At 44.0% G+C, this 15,962-nt stretch overlaps 1 protein-coding gene across 6 annotated transcripts in view; it reads left to right on the forward strand.

Moving 5' to 3' along the window:
- Window positions 1-385: 385 nt before the first annotated feature.
- MBOAT1 (membrane bound glycerophospholipid O-acyltransferase 1) overlaps window positions 386-15,962 on the forward strand; it is a 72,144-nt gene continuing 56,567 nt past the window's right edge. For 4 of the 6 annotated variants that reach the window (XR_012659045.1, XR_012659044.1, XM_075083924.1 and 1 more), the window contains exon 1: window positions 386-534. Coding sequence is in view for 4 of the 6 variants with exons in the window: in XM_075083924.1 (XP_074940025.1) it covers window positions 445-534 (90 nt within the window). In the remaining 2 variants the exon portion in view is untranslated. The remainder of the gene's footprint in view (window positions 535-15,962) is intronic. The other 2 variants (XM_075083923.1, XM_075083925.1) reach the window with 1 other exon arrangement.

Here is a 15,962-nt window from a genome sequence, read left to right on the forward strand (position 1 = left end):
ACCACCGAAAAGAGCCTGGCCCCATCCCCTTGACACACACCCTTTAGATATTTATAAGCATTGCCGAGATCCCCCAGTCTTAGCAGTTAAGACCGGTCTTAACTTGAAACCAGTTTTAGCTGTGACCGTCGGTGGAACCGCGCTCACCGGGGCAGGGCAAGCCCGGTACGGCCGCAAGGCGGGTGCCGCGGACCCCGCCGGGCCCGCTCGCTGTCACCCCCCCGCCCCCGCCCAGCCACCCCGGCCCCGCCCCCGCCGGCTACCCGGCCCCGCCCCCGCCGGCCTCGCCCCGCCCCGCGCCGCCCCCGGCCGTTGGCGGCGGCCCCGCCCCGCCGAGCGCCCCCTGCGGCCCGGCAGCCGGCGCGGCGGGGCGGGGTGCGGCGGGGCGCGGTGCGGGCCGGGCCGGGGGCGTGTGGCGGCGGCGGCGGGGAGGGGGGATGCGGCATGGCCGGGCCGCCCGGCGCCCCGCACCGCACCACCGGCTCCACCTTGCTGCACCCGCTGAGCGGGCTGCTGGGCATCCCGCTGGACCAGGTGAGGCTGCCGCGCCGCGCCGTGCCCTGGGGGGGGGTCTTGCCCCGAAGCCGGGAGGCTTCCCTGGCAGAGACGAGTGGTTGTCGCGCCTTGCATCTGCCAGAGGGCCTTGGGGACAACGCGGGGACACCGCCCCCCGCGGAAAACCTCGGGGTGGAAGGGGGGTTTCGGCGGGGAGGAGGCGCGCGGCGGGGCGGGATGGGGTCGGGCTGAGCCCCGCAGCTTCGCCGGGCCGGCTGCCTGGTGTTAGTTAGCTACCGTGAAAGCCCTTCATTTTTCCCGGCAACGCCTGGCGCTTTCGGTGCTCCTGCAAGAAGTCGCTGCTGCTGCTGCTGCTGCTGGGTGCTGTAAGTCGCGGCACTGAGCTAACTGCGGCGAAGTTTGAAATGCTTCAATAGTTCATGTGCTCGCCCACCTCTGGTGAACTGTTCGGGAACGGGCGGGAACGCGGGTGCAATGCGTCTTGTAAGAAACCAGTACGTGCAGGCACTGCTTTTGTGGCTACAGCTCTGTGGGACGGGGGCACAGAAGTCTCTTTCAGCCTAGCGCAAGTGGCTGATGGAGCTGCACAGCGCGTGTATGGAGGTGTGTGAAACGCACAGACACGCATACGAGAAAGCGGTCTTGCGGGCGAGCACGTTTGTACGAAATGCCGAAGGGTGTAACATATATTTGGCAGAGCTGGTGTCCGGTTGTTTATAGGCTCCTAGTTAACCTGACACCTAACGAGCAGAAAACATAGCTTCCCCCCCCCACCCCCCACCCTTTATTGTCTCTCAAGCTTGCATGCACCTGCTGCCTTCCTGCGTTCTTCCAGCAATGAGAAAGTTAGGGTCTAGAAGTTGGTGCTGAGCAGAAAAAGTCTCCACCAAACTACTGGAGGCTGAGCTGTGCTCTAAGAAAGCGGGATAGCAGAGACGTGCTGGTAAAATACAACAGAAGTCTGAGACGTACTTGCCTGCTTCTGTTTGCAGAGTGGCTGGTGCGATGTGTCATTTTTTACTACTGTTTGTTTTTAAAATTGAGTAAGAAATGTATCATTTTATTGATTAAACCCCTGCATCTAACCATGCCAGATATTCCTTTTTTAACAGAAAACAGGTTTTGATGCAAAAAAAAAAGATCTGTTGCTCAATGCTAAAACAGTCAAACAATAAATGCCTATAATTATCTATAAGCTATTCATTTAGGAGAAGGCACATGAATAGCGACAGCTTCTCTTTTGAGGTATTCCATGCCATGATTGGTGCATACAGCAACACCAGAGGAACCAGGAATAGCAAACATTTACTGTTCCATTTGTTTGCAATGCCGTGGCGTACGCACAGTGTTAGGCTGACTGGGTCACTGAACAATGAAGACTTGACAGACTGCAGTTTTTCTTTCTATGCTTTCAAAAACTTGTCCTTCCATTCAGCCAAGGTGATACAAAGACCGTGTTGTCTGTGGAGAAAGTTCTCCCCATGCTCTTCCGGGCCCGAGGAAGTTTCGTTGCATCTGGTTACGTGCTGTGTTTGTCCCAGGGCCCCGGTCTCGTGGGTGGGCACCTGCGTGCCTGGTGATTTGCATCTTGAGCCCACACCAGTAAGTGGGGGACTTGTGCTCTGGGGTTAGCAATGTGGCTGGGCTGTGCAAGCATGCCTGCAGGCATAGCTGCTGTCCCTGCGAATGACCCCGCTGGCTCCAGCAGCTCAGAGCAGTGATGGGCCCGGAGGACCACTCCTTGCTGGGGTTCATTGCAGAACTGCAGCGAATCTGTGGTGAAATGTCTGTGCTGAAAAGCAGCTCTCCTCACCTGAAAATCATAGAATCACCTTCTGTCCCCCTGTCCTGCTTAACTGTCACTGTAAGAATATGATAACAATCATTTAAATAAGTCTCCCGCACCCCTCTTGCCCCACTGCAATGGGCTGGACCATTCTGAGCATCAGGGATTTCTGCCACCCTGGGTATGTCCTACGATACCCACATAGCTGCGTCGAAGCATTATGCCACCACCGTCCCCTCAAATGACAACAGTTTCAACTCTGACCTGCAGTGCTGATGACCTCAGAAACAAAATAAAAACACTTTCAACACTTCCACAGAGCTCTTTTGCCAGCTGGGTTGGTTGCCTTCCTCATTAGAATGAGAGAGGGCTTTTGCTGAGGGGGAAAAGTTCTCTTGCTCCTCTGTGCAGAACGGAGCTCTGCATATGAAAGACTGTTTTGCTGGTTATGAATCCCACGGGTATCAGGGACTGGTTTTATACAAGTCCCTTACTGCAATGCTAACAGGCTCTCTGTGCCTCCCATTCGGTGGCTAGGCTGCAACAGGGGAGGTAATCCCTGGTTTGTCACTGTATGCCAGCATCATCGTGCTTGGCCTGTTGGATGGTGACAGCCTAAATCTCCCTCTGGTCACTGTGGCTGGCCGTTCCCCGTGGCTGGCCCTGAGCCTTCAAAAATGCCGAGACCCACTCAGAGAGTGAGAGACAAAGGTGCACAGGTGGAGTTTAGACCCTCCAAGTCACTGCGGTATGTGAAAGCAACACATGTCTGCCTCTACGTTCAGTAAGTGCACAGAGGACTTGTCCCGTCTTTTCTAGAGATGGTTTTCCATGATGGCTGTGCTATGAGAGAGATTACAGTCTACGAGAAAGACCACAAAAAAACTTGAGCTGAATATCTGAAAAACGAAAGTCATAATCATTACCCTTTTGTAGCAGGGGCAGAAAAGCTGTAGTAATGGTAGGCTGAAAATGTTTTGTCATCTAAAAAGCAGCTATTGTATCACTCACTATGAGAAGCATGGGTGAATATGAAAATGTCATGTTTCCTTCATTTTTAAAAAATTACAACTTAGGTTTAAAAACAGAGCAGAGTTACAGAGGGTGCAAACCCTAGCTGCGCTGTGTACCTGGCAGGCTGTTCACATTTTATTTAGCAGGCAGTGTACTGCATGAGAACACAGCGATGTTTTCTGCTTTAGATGCTAAAATAATCCTGGTGTCTCAGCGTATATTTGCATGTCTCTCTAATGGATGATTTATCTTTGAATTTAGCATTGAAATACTATTTTTTAAGAAGTGCTATATTCAGTAACAAGATTAATGAGCTTGAAAGAGGATGAAAAGGCTCTCTGTGTTCAATTCATCTTCATATCCCAGGGAAGCAGACTTTGAAGTTTAGTTGACTTGTGTTCTAAAAATATCTGGTTAGGTGTCACGTACTGTTCCCGGATTGTTATCTGCAGTGAGACAGATTCTGTCTGTTACCGTGGTTCACTGACGAGACGCCAGGCGGTTAACATATACCACAATTTTATTGAGTTTTCCACTGGCCTTAAGCAGGCCACTTTAACCTATATAGTAAGCCCAATACATAATAAGACAGAAATTGGTAGAGCAAGATACATGAAATTGGGGGAAGGGGGATACAACCTGTTCGGTATTCCGGTAGTCCCCGGCAAGGTCAAAGGCAATGAGGGTCTCAGACCAGCTGAGAGGGAGCTCCACCAAGTTGCTCCCATTCTCTGATTTTATAGCTGGTGTGAAGCCCTTAGAACCCACATATATTTGTACCTGGAGTCTTAATTGCCTCAGCACACCCTGCTATGACTCTTGGAGTTGAACAGGGGATGTTTGGGAAGATAAATGAGAGGCGAGGAGTGAGGAAGGCCTCACGGTTCAGCGAAAATGTCCATGCTTCTATAATTTAAAGGGGCCACACAACTAAACCCTCAACTACAGTTGTGCTTGTGATTCGTGTTTAGCTGTGAGTGGGTGACAGCTTCTTGATTTGGTTTAAATACTTCCCCCAGCGTGTTATGTTAGAGACTGTCGAGGCTCTTGACATAAATTCAGGCCTAATTTTCTGGCAGCTGATAAGCAGTGTAGGAGTGGCAGAGGCATGTGATCGGAGTGTGCACAGTTGGGGCTGTGGGCTAAGCAAGGGGCGACCACCAAGTCTTCACCTAGTTCCACCCCTCACCTTGGCCCCATCGTGGCATTCCCCTCTTCAGCAGACCCCTGACATTAGTCCAGTCCCAGGGTCGGGACCCCACACTAGGTCAATGACATACCTCCAGCAGCATTTGGAAAAGAGTTTTGGGTTTGTTTTTCCCTGCCCCCCACCCCGTATCATGTATGCCCCAAATCACTGAATCTGGGGTGTCATCCCTCCAGTATGTTTATACAGTAACTTTTGGCAAAGTATGGACTTTTTTGTCATATATGCCCTAAATCACCAATTTTGGGAGGTCATCCTCTACCATAAATCAGTGAGATATGGGAAGTTAAACATTAAACTTTTAATAGTGTGATTTCTGTAAACATAGTGCATGTGTGTATAAATACAGTGAAGAAATAAATACGCTCTTAAAAGGTATATTAGCAGTCAGTTTGATGGCATTGTCTATCCATATGTAGTTTTACCATGCCTTCCAAAGCTCTAGGCATCTCTAGAAGTAATTCAGATGCAATGGGTTAAGATAGATGACTAAAAAGTTTCACTTCTCAAGGTTATTTTGCAGTACCCTTGAATATCCCAGGTTACCTATTGCCTTCGAAGTAGCAGCACAAATGCAAATCTTCGACCGTGGTACAACAAACCTTACATTTTAACAGGCCTTACCCTGATCTACGTCAGTACTGAGTTTGTTGACTTTCAGGGAAATACACTCTGTGTTCAAGGAGACTCTCTCAAAAAAACATGTGAGCATTTTCTCATGTTTGTATCGGAGGGCTTTTAACTTCAGTGTTTTCATTGATGAGGCCAGCTGTGTCTCCCTAAAGGGGAGTAAATGTGCATTTGAACTTAATTTTGGATGCTTTGGCTGCTGGTTGTACACCTTATTTTTCATTTCAGTCCTTTCATTAGAGCTGGTATGCATATTTATGTTTCAGCAGTGGTTTAAACAAAACACTAACCCTGTGGGGGGGACTGTGTGGCATGCCTCTGTGTCTTGGGATAGTTGAAGTATTAAAGATGTCTTCCCACTGTTCCTTGAGTTTGAATAGCTCTCTGCCCAAAGCACGCTGATGAATTGGTTTAAAAAGGAGAAAGAAGAAACAAGTATATGTATATTTTTTCCTTTTACAAAAGTCAACATGAATTCTGATCCCAAAATCATGTGTTGTTTTGATAAATTTCACATTTTTCAGCTCTTTTGCTGTCTGACTTCAGTTTTACTTCTACGCTTTCTGGTTTAGCTAGTCAGCAGATGTGTTAGTCCCAGGCCTCTTTGCATGACTTTCCTAATTTACTTTTTGGGCAGTGAAAAGCCAAATAAAAAATGAGCTTTCTAGGAACTTGACAGTCTTAAGCTGGGAACTTTGAGGTTCCTTTAATGGTGGTCTGTGGGGGCATTAGACGATGTAATGCTGAGGAAAAAAGGTAATCAGTTAGATTGAAGCGAGATAACTGAAGATGGAAGTTCATTGAACACTTAAGTGGGCTTAGTATCGGATTTTTACCTGAAAAAAAGCTACTCTAAGGCAACAACTGTCCATATTTGGTATGAACTATGCTACATTTTGATTTCCTAATGCCAGTCATTTTGCAACTGAAAAGTCTGTTTTCATTTTGAACTGCAGCAGTACTTGTCAGATTTAATGCCTCCCTGCTTGACATCCTCAGCTGCAAAAAATAAAGCTGTATATCTTTTAGTTATTTGAGAAACAGTAAGCAAAAATGAAATTTGAAATCAATACCTTAAAACACATTTATATAGAGATATTACTTAAGTTGCAAAACCCAACTTTTACTCTTTATATTTTCTGACTTTTGAGTACCCAGATTTTGTAAAGCCATTGTCCTTAAAAGAAATAATTAGCTTTTTACTATAATGCCATGAAGGGCATCACACCTGATTTACAGAACGGAGGCATAGTCTTGCTGACCCTGCTTTGGGTCCCCATTTAAACAGGTTCCTGCAAGCAGGGCAGTCCACAGTGCTCATGGGCTGCACGGCTTTTCCGTGCATTTAGAGCAAATCCACTCTCTACCTTGTTGCACCTGCTCGGGCAGGACCCAAGATTCTGTACGTTCCTGAGACAGTCATGAGGCAGAGGTATACTGCTTTCAAAGATTAAGGCTGTCTCCAAACCATTTCTTTCTGTTCAGGTCAGCTGCTCCTAACAGTTGCAACAATACACATTATCCCCTGCCTTGGAAACGCGTGCTGCCTTTTTCAATGCGTTCTCACTCAGTTTGGCACTGCAGTCTTGAACCTCATGGCTGATGTCTTGGTACTGTGGGTGTAAATATTTCCACATCCCTCATGCCTTGAAAACAAAGTCTGTCCTATTAAGTTTTTCATTTGGCAAGGGACAAAAGTGCAACTGGAATCAGCTGCTTGCAATTTTCCCCTTTTAAGCACTTTTCTTCTCATTTGTGTTAAATGAGATCTGGAAAAATAAACGTTGAAGTGCTGTGTAAAGTTTCCCAAAACCTTCTCTGCACATTAATCACACCAGCACTGATTTAGTGGTGCTCTGTAGCTATTTTGAGACAATATAAAGTAGTGATGAAGACTCTTGGGCTCCAGCCTAGGGGTCTATGCACTGAGCACAGAGCTGGCTCTGTGCTTTCAGGGGATTCCCTGATGGTTAGGATTTACTGCGCGTTGGCCAGACTGGCACAGTATTTAACGCCCTGGCTGCTCCTTGGCTCCTGTTACAGTTCACAAGAATGGGCAGCACTTGAGGTAGGCTTGCCAAACTGCGAGTGGTGCTGGTGATCCCTGGGCAGGGGGAGGCTGCAGTGCTGGGCTTGGCCTCAGTGCAGAGGTGAGTCCAACCTTTTGTACTTGTCCAAAACCAAGTAAAAAGTCTGATGTCAATGGGCTGTGTTTCTCTCTGGAGTGGAAGAAAAATCCCTCTGTATGTGACCTAGTAGTTACAGGTAACCTTGAGGGTACCAAACCTCATCTCCTGGATGCTCAGGTAGTCTAGTGAGGCCAGAAACTCAGACTTACTCTTAAAAGTACAGCCTGATGCATAAATGTCTACTGTCTACTAATAATGGGAGTTCTTATGTTAACATCTAGTTTTGGATCAGGAATGTGCTTTGGGAAAGAATTTCTTTACTGTCCTCACTTACCACATATTATACGTGAGGTGGTCCCGGAGTATCTACACAGGGTTGCTTTCTGAGAACGTGAAGCCAAAGGATGCGCCCCAGGAGCCTGCGGTGCTTCAGCTGCTAAAGGGCATGCAGCCTGCAGCACCAGAGTTCAGCTTCTCTGAAGTGAGACCCTCTAGACAATGAGTCATGTGAATGTGAATCCTCAGCTGTTTTGCTCTTCAGACCCAATTCTGCTGCACCACAGCACTTGCTAAGATAGGCACAGTGGAAACCTCTGACCTTCATTTGGTGGTTTCTTCAGAGCATAGCACTGGTCAGGCTTGTTTGGTTGCTTCTGACGATGTGGAAACCAGTCCCTTCTGCACGGGGCTCAGCTGGGTCAGCCTGTCCTGCCTCTGCCAATGGGGTGAACGGCACGTGGAGAAAAGTGGCCAAGGGGAAACCATTTGGGTGATCCGTCCCCAGAGGAAGGGATTTGATCATTCTCGCTTCTTACGATCTTGATTGGAAATGTCTGTTTTCACCAGTACTTTTTTCCCTGGCTTAAGGCATTTTAAACAGCTTTTACAAAACGGTAGGTGAGCACTGAACAAAACCAAAAGCAATAGTGTCTCACACAAATATTTTTTTAAGAACTTTTTTTTCTGGGGGGCTACTTACAGTGTGTTGCATCCTTAATGGATTTGGTTGGGAAATAATTTTTCTACTGTGTCTTGGGCTTCCCTCATGATAAGAAAATTCCAGGCTTAAAAAAAATCTAAATGTGAGGAAAAAAAAAACCCTCGTAAACATATTTAAATAAAATACACTGAATCATAGAATCAGAGAACCACTGAAACATTTCTATTCTTGCTAAATGTTAACTGAAACATTTACAAATTCCCAGAGTTTGTTGTCAATTATTCCTCTAAGTTTTAGTAAAATACCCAAATAAAAACCAACTTTATAACCAAAATTCAAAATATTAACTAGACAACTTTCCCAGCTTGAGGTTTTTTTGTTTGTTTTTTGAACAATGGTAGTCATTACTCTGAAAATATTAAGAAAGTTAGTCAGTCTATAGCATGACTGTTGCTGAGCTATCTAGTCTTAGACATGACAAATACTAAATATTAGAACAATTCTTCATTCTTGGTTTCTCTTTTTCTGGATGTTTTGTCCAGGTGAGATTTGAGGACTTTGAACATTTACCTGGTGTTCCTGGGTGGCTGGATAATGAGAATTTTGCCTGTGTCCTCATGCGATGCTGTGCGGCGTAGCGGGTGGGATGCTGTCTGAAAGCATGTGAGCTACCTACCTAGATGACTTGTGCAAAGGACAGATAGACCTGAGTGTGTGTATCTGGCTCATAAGTCCCAGACAAAAATCTGGCAATCCTATGGAATAGCAACTTTAAAAATTATTGATCCGTGTCAGATTATATTCTGCAGGCTTCATGTTCAGTGAGTGCGTCAGGCTGGGGACATCTGGGAGGGGAAAAAAGAGGCAAGAAAATACTTCTTTAGATCAGTCTTTTGGACTGCATGCAGAATACTAAAAAACTAAGTAACAATTTCAGGCCAAGAAAGAAACTTCAGCTGCTGGCTGTCATGCACAGGGTGAGCGTTTGCTTCTTCTACAGGCCCTGGTCTTGTGACAAAAGCTCTAATTGGACTTGAGCAATTTCTTCATTTGTGGTTTCTTGTTCAAGTGCAGTTTGGCACTGGTATGCAGATAAGGCAGGAATGGGGAAGGCAAAATGACAAGGCAGAACCTGAGGCTTCTGAGGACTCCCGGAATAACTTCCATGCTTGTTTTCATGCTCATGTATCAGTTTTATTTTAAACTTCTCTTTTTTGAAGGACAGCTGCGTAGAAAAGATTTAATAATTAACTCTTACACCTAGTTAAGTGACATTACAAGCTGGTGAAAGTAGGCTTTTTTCCCTGTTATCAGTGCAAGGGAGTGTTAAAGAGTAGTACAGTATTGACTTTGTTTATCTCATGTGCGCACACACAGAGGGCAGGTTGAAATCACTGACTCCTATGGTTTGCAGTAGGTATTTATACCAGCAAATTCCAGCTGATAGCTCAACGATTTGTCTGTTTGAGAGAGAGTTTTAGAATTACTTTGTTCTCTCACAAGTGGAGTTTAAGTTGTCTTACATTTACACTTCTTATGCGGCATGGTTTCTCAGGATGTTTTGCCAACTATGCTGTATTGGAGGTGAAAACCAAGTGCAGACAAATGGTTTGGAGACAGTGACTGGGAAGTTCAAGGACTGACTTCTTGAATTAAGTCCAATTTTTGATGGCAGCATTACATATCCACAGTGAGTTGTAGGCACTGTTAGCACCCACAGCTGTTTATGCCTTTGTGTGTATGTTTGTGTTCATGCTAATTCTCTTGAGGCAAAAAAATTGTGGTTTGTAGTTGCCACAGCAACAATAACACTGCACTCATTGCATGGGTGGGTTTTGCCTATTTTATACAAGTGTGTTGAAAGTGTAGGCATATTGCTGTGGTACATTGTGAAATATGATAGACTCTTGAGAGAGGAAACATTTGTTTGTTTTTTTATTCACAGAATGTAACTTTAATTTTGTGTTGCCTTTATTGCTACTTCTCTGCCAGGGTACTAGTTCCCAATTACAAACGTAACACTGCAGAGAGAAAAATGGGCTCAGCACTTTGGAGAAAGAAAGTTTTAGAGATGTTCTGCTGATGCTAACCAGTAAATAAAATGATGATTAGAACAAAGAATGGCCCAGGCCAGAGGGAAATGGGTGGCATAATTATGTTTATGTTCCATTGTAGTTGGTCTTGTCAATTGAAAGATGATTGTAGATGTTCTTTGCCGTGAAACTGGAATGAAAATATGAAAAAGGTAAAAGAGAAGAAATTACGGGGTAGTCGTCTTAAACATGCAAAAGCAAAGTGAAGGAACTGGGTTGTTTTGCTTTAGAAATGTGACTCTTAACAGGGATCGTGGTGAAAGTATATGTGAGAGGCATAAATGAAACAGATCTAGGACTTCTTCCCGTCTGTCTCCCAGTGTTTCTCCATGTGAAGAAAAAATGGGATAACATTGGAAGGCTGCAGGTTCATCAGTGATTAAAATAAAGGTCTTTTTCATGCAGTCCAGAGCTGGACTGTGAAACCCATTTCAAGAGGAGGCTGCTAAGGCCAAGAACTTGGCCAGAGCCAGCATGGACTTGGATGTTTATATGAAAAACATGAGTATCTAGAGTAAGATACTTAATAGCTTAAAAAGGAAAACTTTTGGAAGTATGTATTCTTTTGCTGGCTCCTTTCAGGGCCTCTCCCTCTGCAGGTCCTGTTTCCAGCAGCTCTGCCTCTGGTGCTGCTGATGCTTTTGGGATCCGAGTTGCTGCTGGCAGACCCGAGCGTGTCTGCTCCCGTTATGGGTGAGTGGGTCTGCTAGAGTTGTCATCCCCTCCCAGGGCTTGACACTGGATTTATTACTTGAGTTTCTTCACATGTTGATACAGCAGGAAGCAGCAGATCTCTGTGGAGAAGATCAGCCAACGCCCAAGAGAGGTTACTTTTCCAACATCCCACTTCCAAGGAGCCCAAGTTACAGATGTGCTTCCATTAGTTTATCTAGAAAGTAACTGTCCCCTTATATGCTTTGCAGTGTATTTCCATCTTGGTTATCCTCTTGCTTGTCTGTTCTGATTTTTAACTGTTGGCATTTTTTTTTGGTCCATATGCTGAGCATTTCCTCTCTGTTCGGTTCATGCTGCATATCTTTAACGTGGTATTTGGGGGTTTTGTGATCTGCATTTTCTCTTTGAAGAAACTACACCAGCAGGCGTCTAGTGTAGTCTGCCCTCATACTTTGATAGGGTTCTCACAGGGTTCTGACACCCCGATCCAGAGGTCTGTTATCTAACTGTTTATCATACATTTTATGTGCGCCATTACCTCAGTTGCGTATCTCAGTCAGGCTTCCTGTTTTTTTGGCCTGGATAGAATTAAGTCAGGGTTTAAGTGATTATTGGGAGAAAATCAATTCTGTATCTGCCTCTTCTTTTTCCTTTTTCTCTGACGCTTCAGTTTTTGAGCATAGTCACTAATAAGGGCAATATACCAGACCAGTTCAGAAGACCCTAAATGGCAGGTGTGCTGCTGTTTCCTGTGTCTCTGATCGGGTGTTTGCAATTGCTTGGGCTATTACTACCTATGAGACAGTGGCCTCATTTATTTGCTGGCTGGTGGAACGATTGGTTTGTGCCCTGGAGAGGCTTTGAGCTGTCAGTGGGGACCCAGGTCCCTGGTCATCCCCTTCCAAGTCTCCTCTCCCTCGTCCTGTATAAAGTACGTGCTGCTCATTGCTCAGGTGCCTCCCAGCATCAGGGAAGCTGAAATGCTACCACACTCTGCACTTCAGTGCTACAGTAACAGTGGGAAAAACTCCGTGTGCATTTTGAGATATCTGACATTTGCTAAAAATCAAACGTGACGTGCTTTCTCAAAGTGCTTCTGAGATAGCCAGATGTTAGAGGTATAAAACCTTGCAATCAAGAGATGGAAATAAATTTTGCAAGCCAGCTGTGCAGATCATGCAATATCCTAGTTCTTCTAAAGCATGTTTTTTTTTTAGGCTTTATATGTAAAGGGCTTGTTTGAAAGTGAAGTTATAATTATTTATGCAACTTAAAGCGTTGTTGAATTTCTTTTCCCTGGCTATGTTCAAGTTCATAGGGTATTTCGAGAAGAGCTCACTTGAAGTTTCTGGAATTTTGTTGTTTACTCTGTTTCTTGGACAATAATTTGCCTGTCACTGCATAGTAGGAGCATCACTGTAACAATTCTAAAATGTAAGACCATTCTTTTCTTTTTTTCTCCAAACTGTTAAAGAGGAAAAAATGAGGCTTACTCCTGTTGCCTAATGATTGCTGTCCTTTGTAAAGGAAAGCAAGTTATGTTTCTGCTATTGCTGGCTCATAATCGTGACAAGAATACGCCTGGGGAAAAAGTGTAATACTGTGGTTAAGTAATACAAAAGTAGGAGGGTTTTTTTCCCTCCTGATATGGCAGCTATCATTGGAAAATATCCGTATTCTAACCCAAAGTTCTGCCATTCTGTATGCAAACAGAAGTATGGAACGCTAGTGGGGGATATATAAAGAAGGCAACATGCTTTTAATGAGGCAAGGAAATTAAATCTTTTTTCCTCAAATACAGTATAGTGCAAATGCAATTAATCTATAGCAAAATCCAAGTATCTTCTTTTTTTTGTTTAATTTACATTTCTTTATGCTTATTCACCAATGGACACTTGTTCACGCTGTGTGTTTTCCTGTTAGTTTTTGTTTTGATTTGGTTGCTAGGTTTGAAAAGCAGGAAATTATTATTTTTTTTTTTGAGGGGGTAACCCCTGGAATTCATTCAGAGCATGACTTTTTGGAAAGGAACTAATGATTTCCAGATATGTCAGTTTAGTGACGGTTGAGGTGTTTGACTTGCGCTGAGTCATGAGTGCTTGTCATCTCCAGGTTACTTGTTTTCAATGGCGTATGAAGTTGAGCGCCTGAAATGAGTCATGCTCCAAAGTTCAGCTTCCAGAGATATTTGCTGTAGATGTAAAGTACTTGTAACACAGGCATAACTGAACAGCTGGGACTGTGTTCTTGTCTGCTTGCATGGTTCAAGATCCAAAATAAATGGGCATGAAGAAAGCATGTTGCAAATTCTGAGCAGAAATAAGGAAGGAAAAACCAGCCACAACATGATATTGTCACCGTACATGTTTTATTGGTGGCTTCTCTTCCTGTCATAGTTTTGAAGGGATTTAAAATAATTCCGGAGCCCACATGAATGAAGGTTAGATAAACATATCTTAAGTTAAGCAGCATAGAGTGATAATTTTACTTTTAAATGGTAGAATAGAGAAGAGCAGTATTTTATGACTGTGAAATCTCATGATTGTGAAAGCCAGTATCTGAAGTTGGCGGTTACAGATGCTTGCTAATTCTACATGGTTACTGTTATAGCAAAGGAATGAAACAAAGATATTTGTGCTTGAACTGGAAAAAACAACCCCATACACAGTTCTTTAGAAATAGGCTAAAAAATGAAGAAAAAAGTTACGCGGAAAATCTGCTTTCCAGCAGAATCAAGGGCCACAGTGGAAAAGGGGGACTCTGCAAGCAACTGCAGAATATAAAGGCTTCCTTATTTGCAGAAACAAAGACAGTGAGTTACTAACTTATGTTTGCAAAGATAATTGCCAAAATATGAAGTGAAAATGTGAAATTTTCCCAGTCAAATAAATGGCTCTGACTAAAGCTTACTACTAAAAAAAGTGCTTCTGCGTATATTGCCTCTCCTTGTGCCATACTTCTTTCTCTTCTTTTGTGAAAAAACTCAATTGTGCACCTGCACAGGTTGAGCTGACTGAAAAGTAACTCTACAAAAAAAAAAAAAATTCTGAGCAGATTCACTGCAGATTTTCTCTGGCCCTTGCTGATGGCTTCCCAAAACCTTTGCATCTTTTCCTGCCTGTGAGGGCGTTCCACGTTGAAACGTAGCTGGCAATATCTTCTGTACCTCTTCTAGCAAGTTCTGTGGCTCTGCAGTGTTGGAAAGTGAATGGTGACACCCTGAGATCTGTGCCCTATATTTTGCTAGGTTGGAGCACAGGTAGAAGAACGCAGATCTTCACCTCTCCTTGTTGATGTACCCTGAAGTGATGTTTTTAAGCTCAACTGAAAGCATTTTCTTTGTTGTTTGCAAGGGTTTTCCTTCCGTTTTTCTGCAAGTGCTGTTACTGAGTGTTTTGGCGACGCAAGACTACTTAGACAAGGAAGATGACAGGAAGAGCTGAGGTTTGCAGCACCTGCTTGCAGAAGCAGGAAACCGGGTGCATTTGACTACACCCATCGTGTAGGAGCATTGTTACCCTAAAACTCTTCCACCCATATCTGGCAGTAGATAGACTAGTAATTTTTTTTTTTTTCGGAAGATTGGCACTACTTCTCCCTCCTCTCTCTATTTCAGGCACTTGAAGTGGGCTTAGTGTATTGCAGAATGCCGGCTTCTGGAACATGATACCATTTTATGGTGTCTTTAAGTGGTAAACCAAAAAGTGGAGCACCAGGAGCTGTGGGTCATTTTTGAAAATTTCATCTCTTACAACTAAATGGAAGTCCAGTTTCACAGTCCAGAGGTTTCTTTTTTCTTCTATTGAAGTTAATGCATGTACTATGGCTACTGTTCATCTTTTTAAGTCTGCAGTGTACATTTCTACATCTAAACTCACTCATCTACATTTTATAGTAGAAGTACCTGTTTTAGACTTGTGTTTTAGAAATAGATGAATTGCAACCTAGAAATGCCTTTTTTTCCCTATTGACAATAAAAGAAATTTAGAAGGACTAGCTCATGTATCGACATCATCTCATTGATGAGGTGATCTCCAGAGGCCCCTTCCAACCCCTACCATTCTGTGATTCTGTGATCAGTGTTAGGACAGATAAATTCTAACCCTTCTTCTAGCAAAGTCCTTGCATAAATTTTTAAAGCATGTCCTAATACACTCATTTTTACTGTTTTACAGTTTTTTAAACTTTTTACAGTTTTAAGTTACTGTGAGCATGACTGAGCATTTAAATACAGGATGTTCCAGATTTTCAGTGTGTAAGGGCCTAATATATTCTTATATAATACCGTGGTGAAGTCTGAAAGGTTTAGTCTTTGATCAAGCCACTTAATTCCAAGGATAATATGCCTAAATGTAACACAGTGCTGGTAGTTTCTCTGGTGTGGAAGAAAGCCCAACTTTTGTTTGGTTTAGAATAACTTGTGAAGTTGGCACTTTCTTCCCCTTACTGGTGTTTGTTTCTTTCTGTTGCATACACTTACTGGGATATCACTGGCATAATGTGAACAAAACGGCTCTGTTTGTATTGGTGTGTATTTTTAAAGACCACTGACACATTTTTCTATAGAAAAGGAACTGAAAATAGAATTGCACAGATATTGTAACAGCAACAATTGGGCAAGTTATTTTAGATGTGCCAGCTCCCATTCTAGTGAAGGATTGCTCTTTAGGCCTACTGTTTTATTTTTAAATTGGTGAATATGTGCAGGCGCAAGGCTATCATCAGGCCTGAAAGTTAAGCATGTTTCTCAATTGGGACATTGGAAACATTGCTATAAGGATCCATCCTGCCATTCCTACATTCATGCAGCTCCCATTGGTGTTTGGGGAATTGTCGTGGTTTAGCGGCAGCTCAGCCCCACACAGTCGCTCGCTCACTCCCCCACCGGTAGATGGGGGAGAGAATCAGAAGGGTAACGCTCGTGGGTTGGGATAAGAACAGTTTAATAATGAAAATTAAAAGAAACAACAGT

This window comes from Phalacrocorax aristotelis, chromosome 2 (assembly GCF_949628215.1).
Source record: "Phalacrocorax aristotelis chromosome 2, bGulAri2.1, whole genome shotgun sequence".
NCBI classification, from domain to species: domain Eukaryota; kingdom Metazoa; phylum Chordata; class Aves; order Suliformes; family Phalacrocoracidae; genus Phalacrocorax; species Phalacrocorax aristotelis.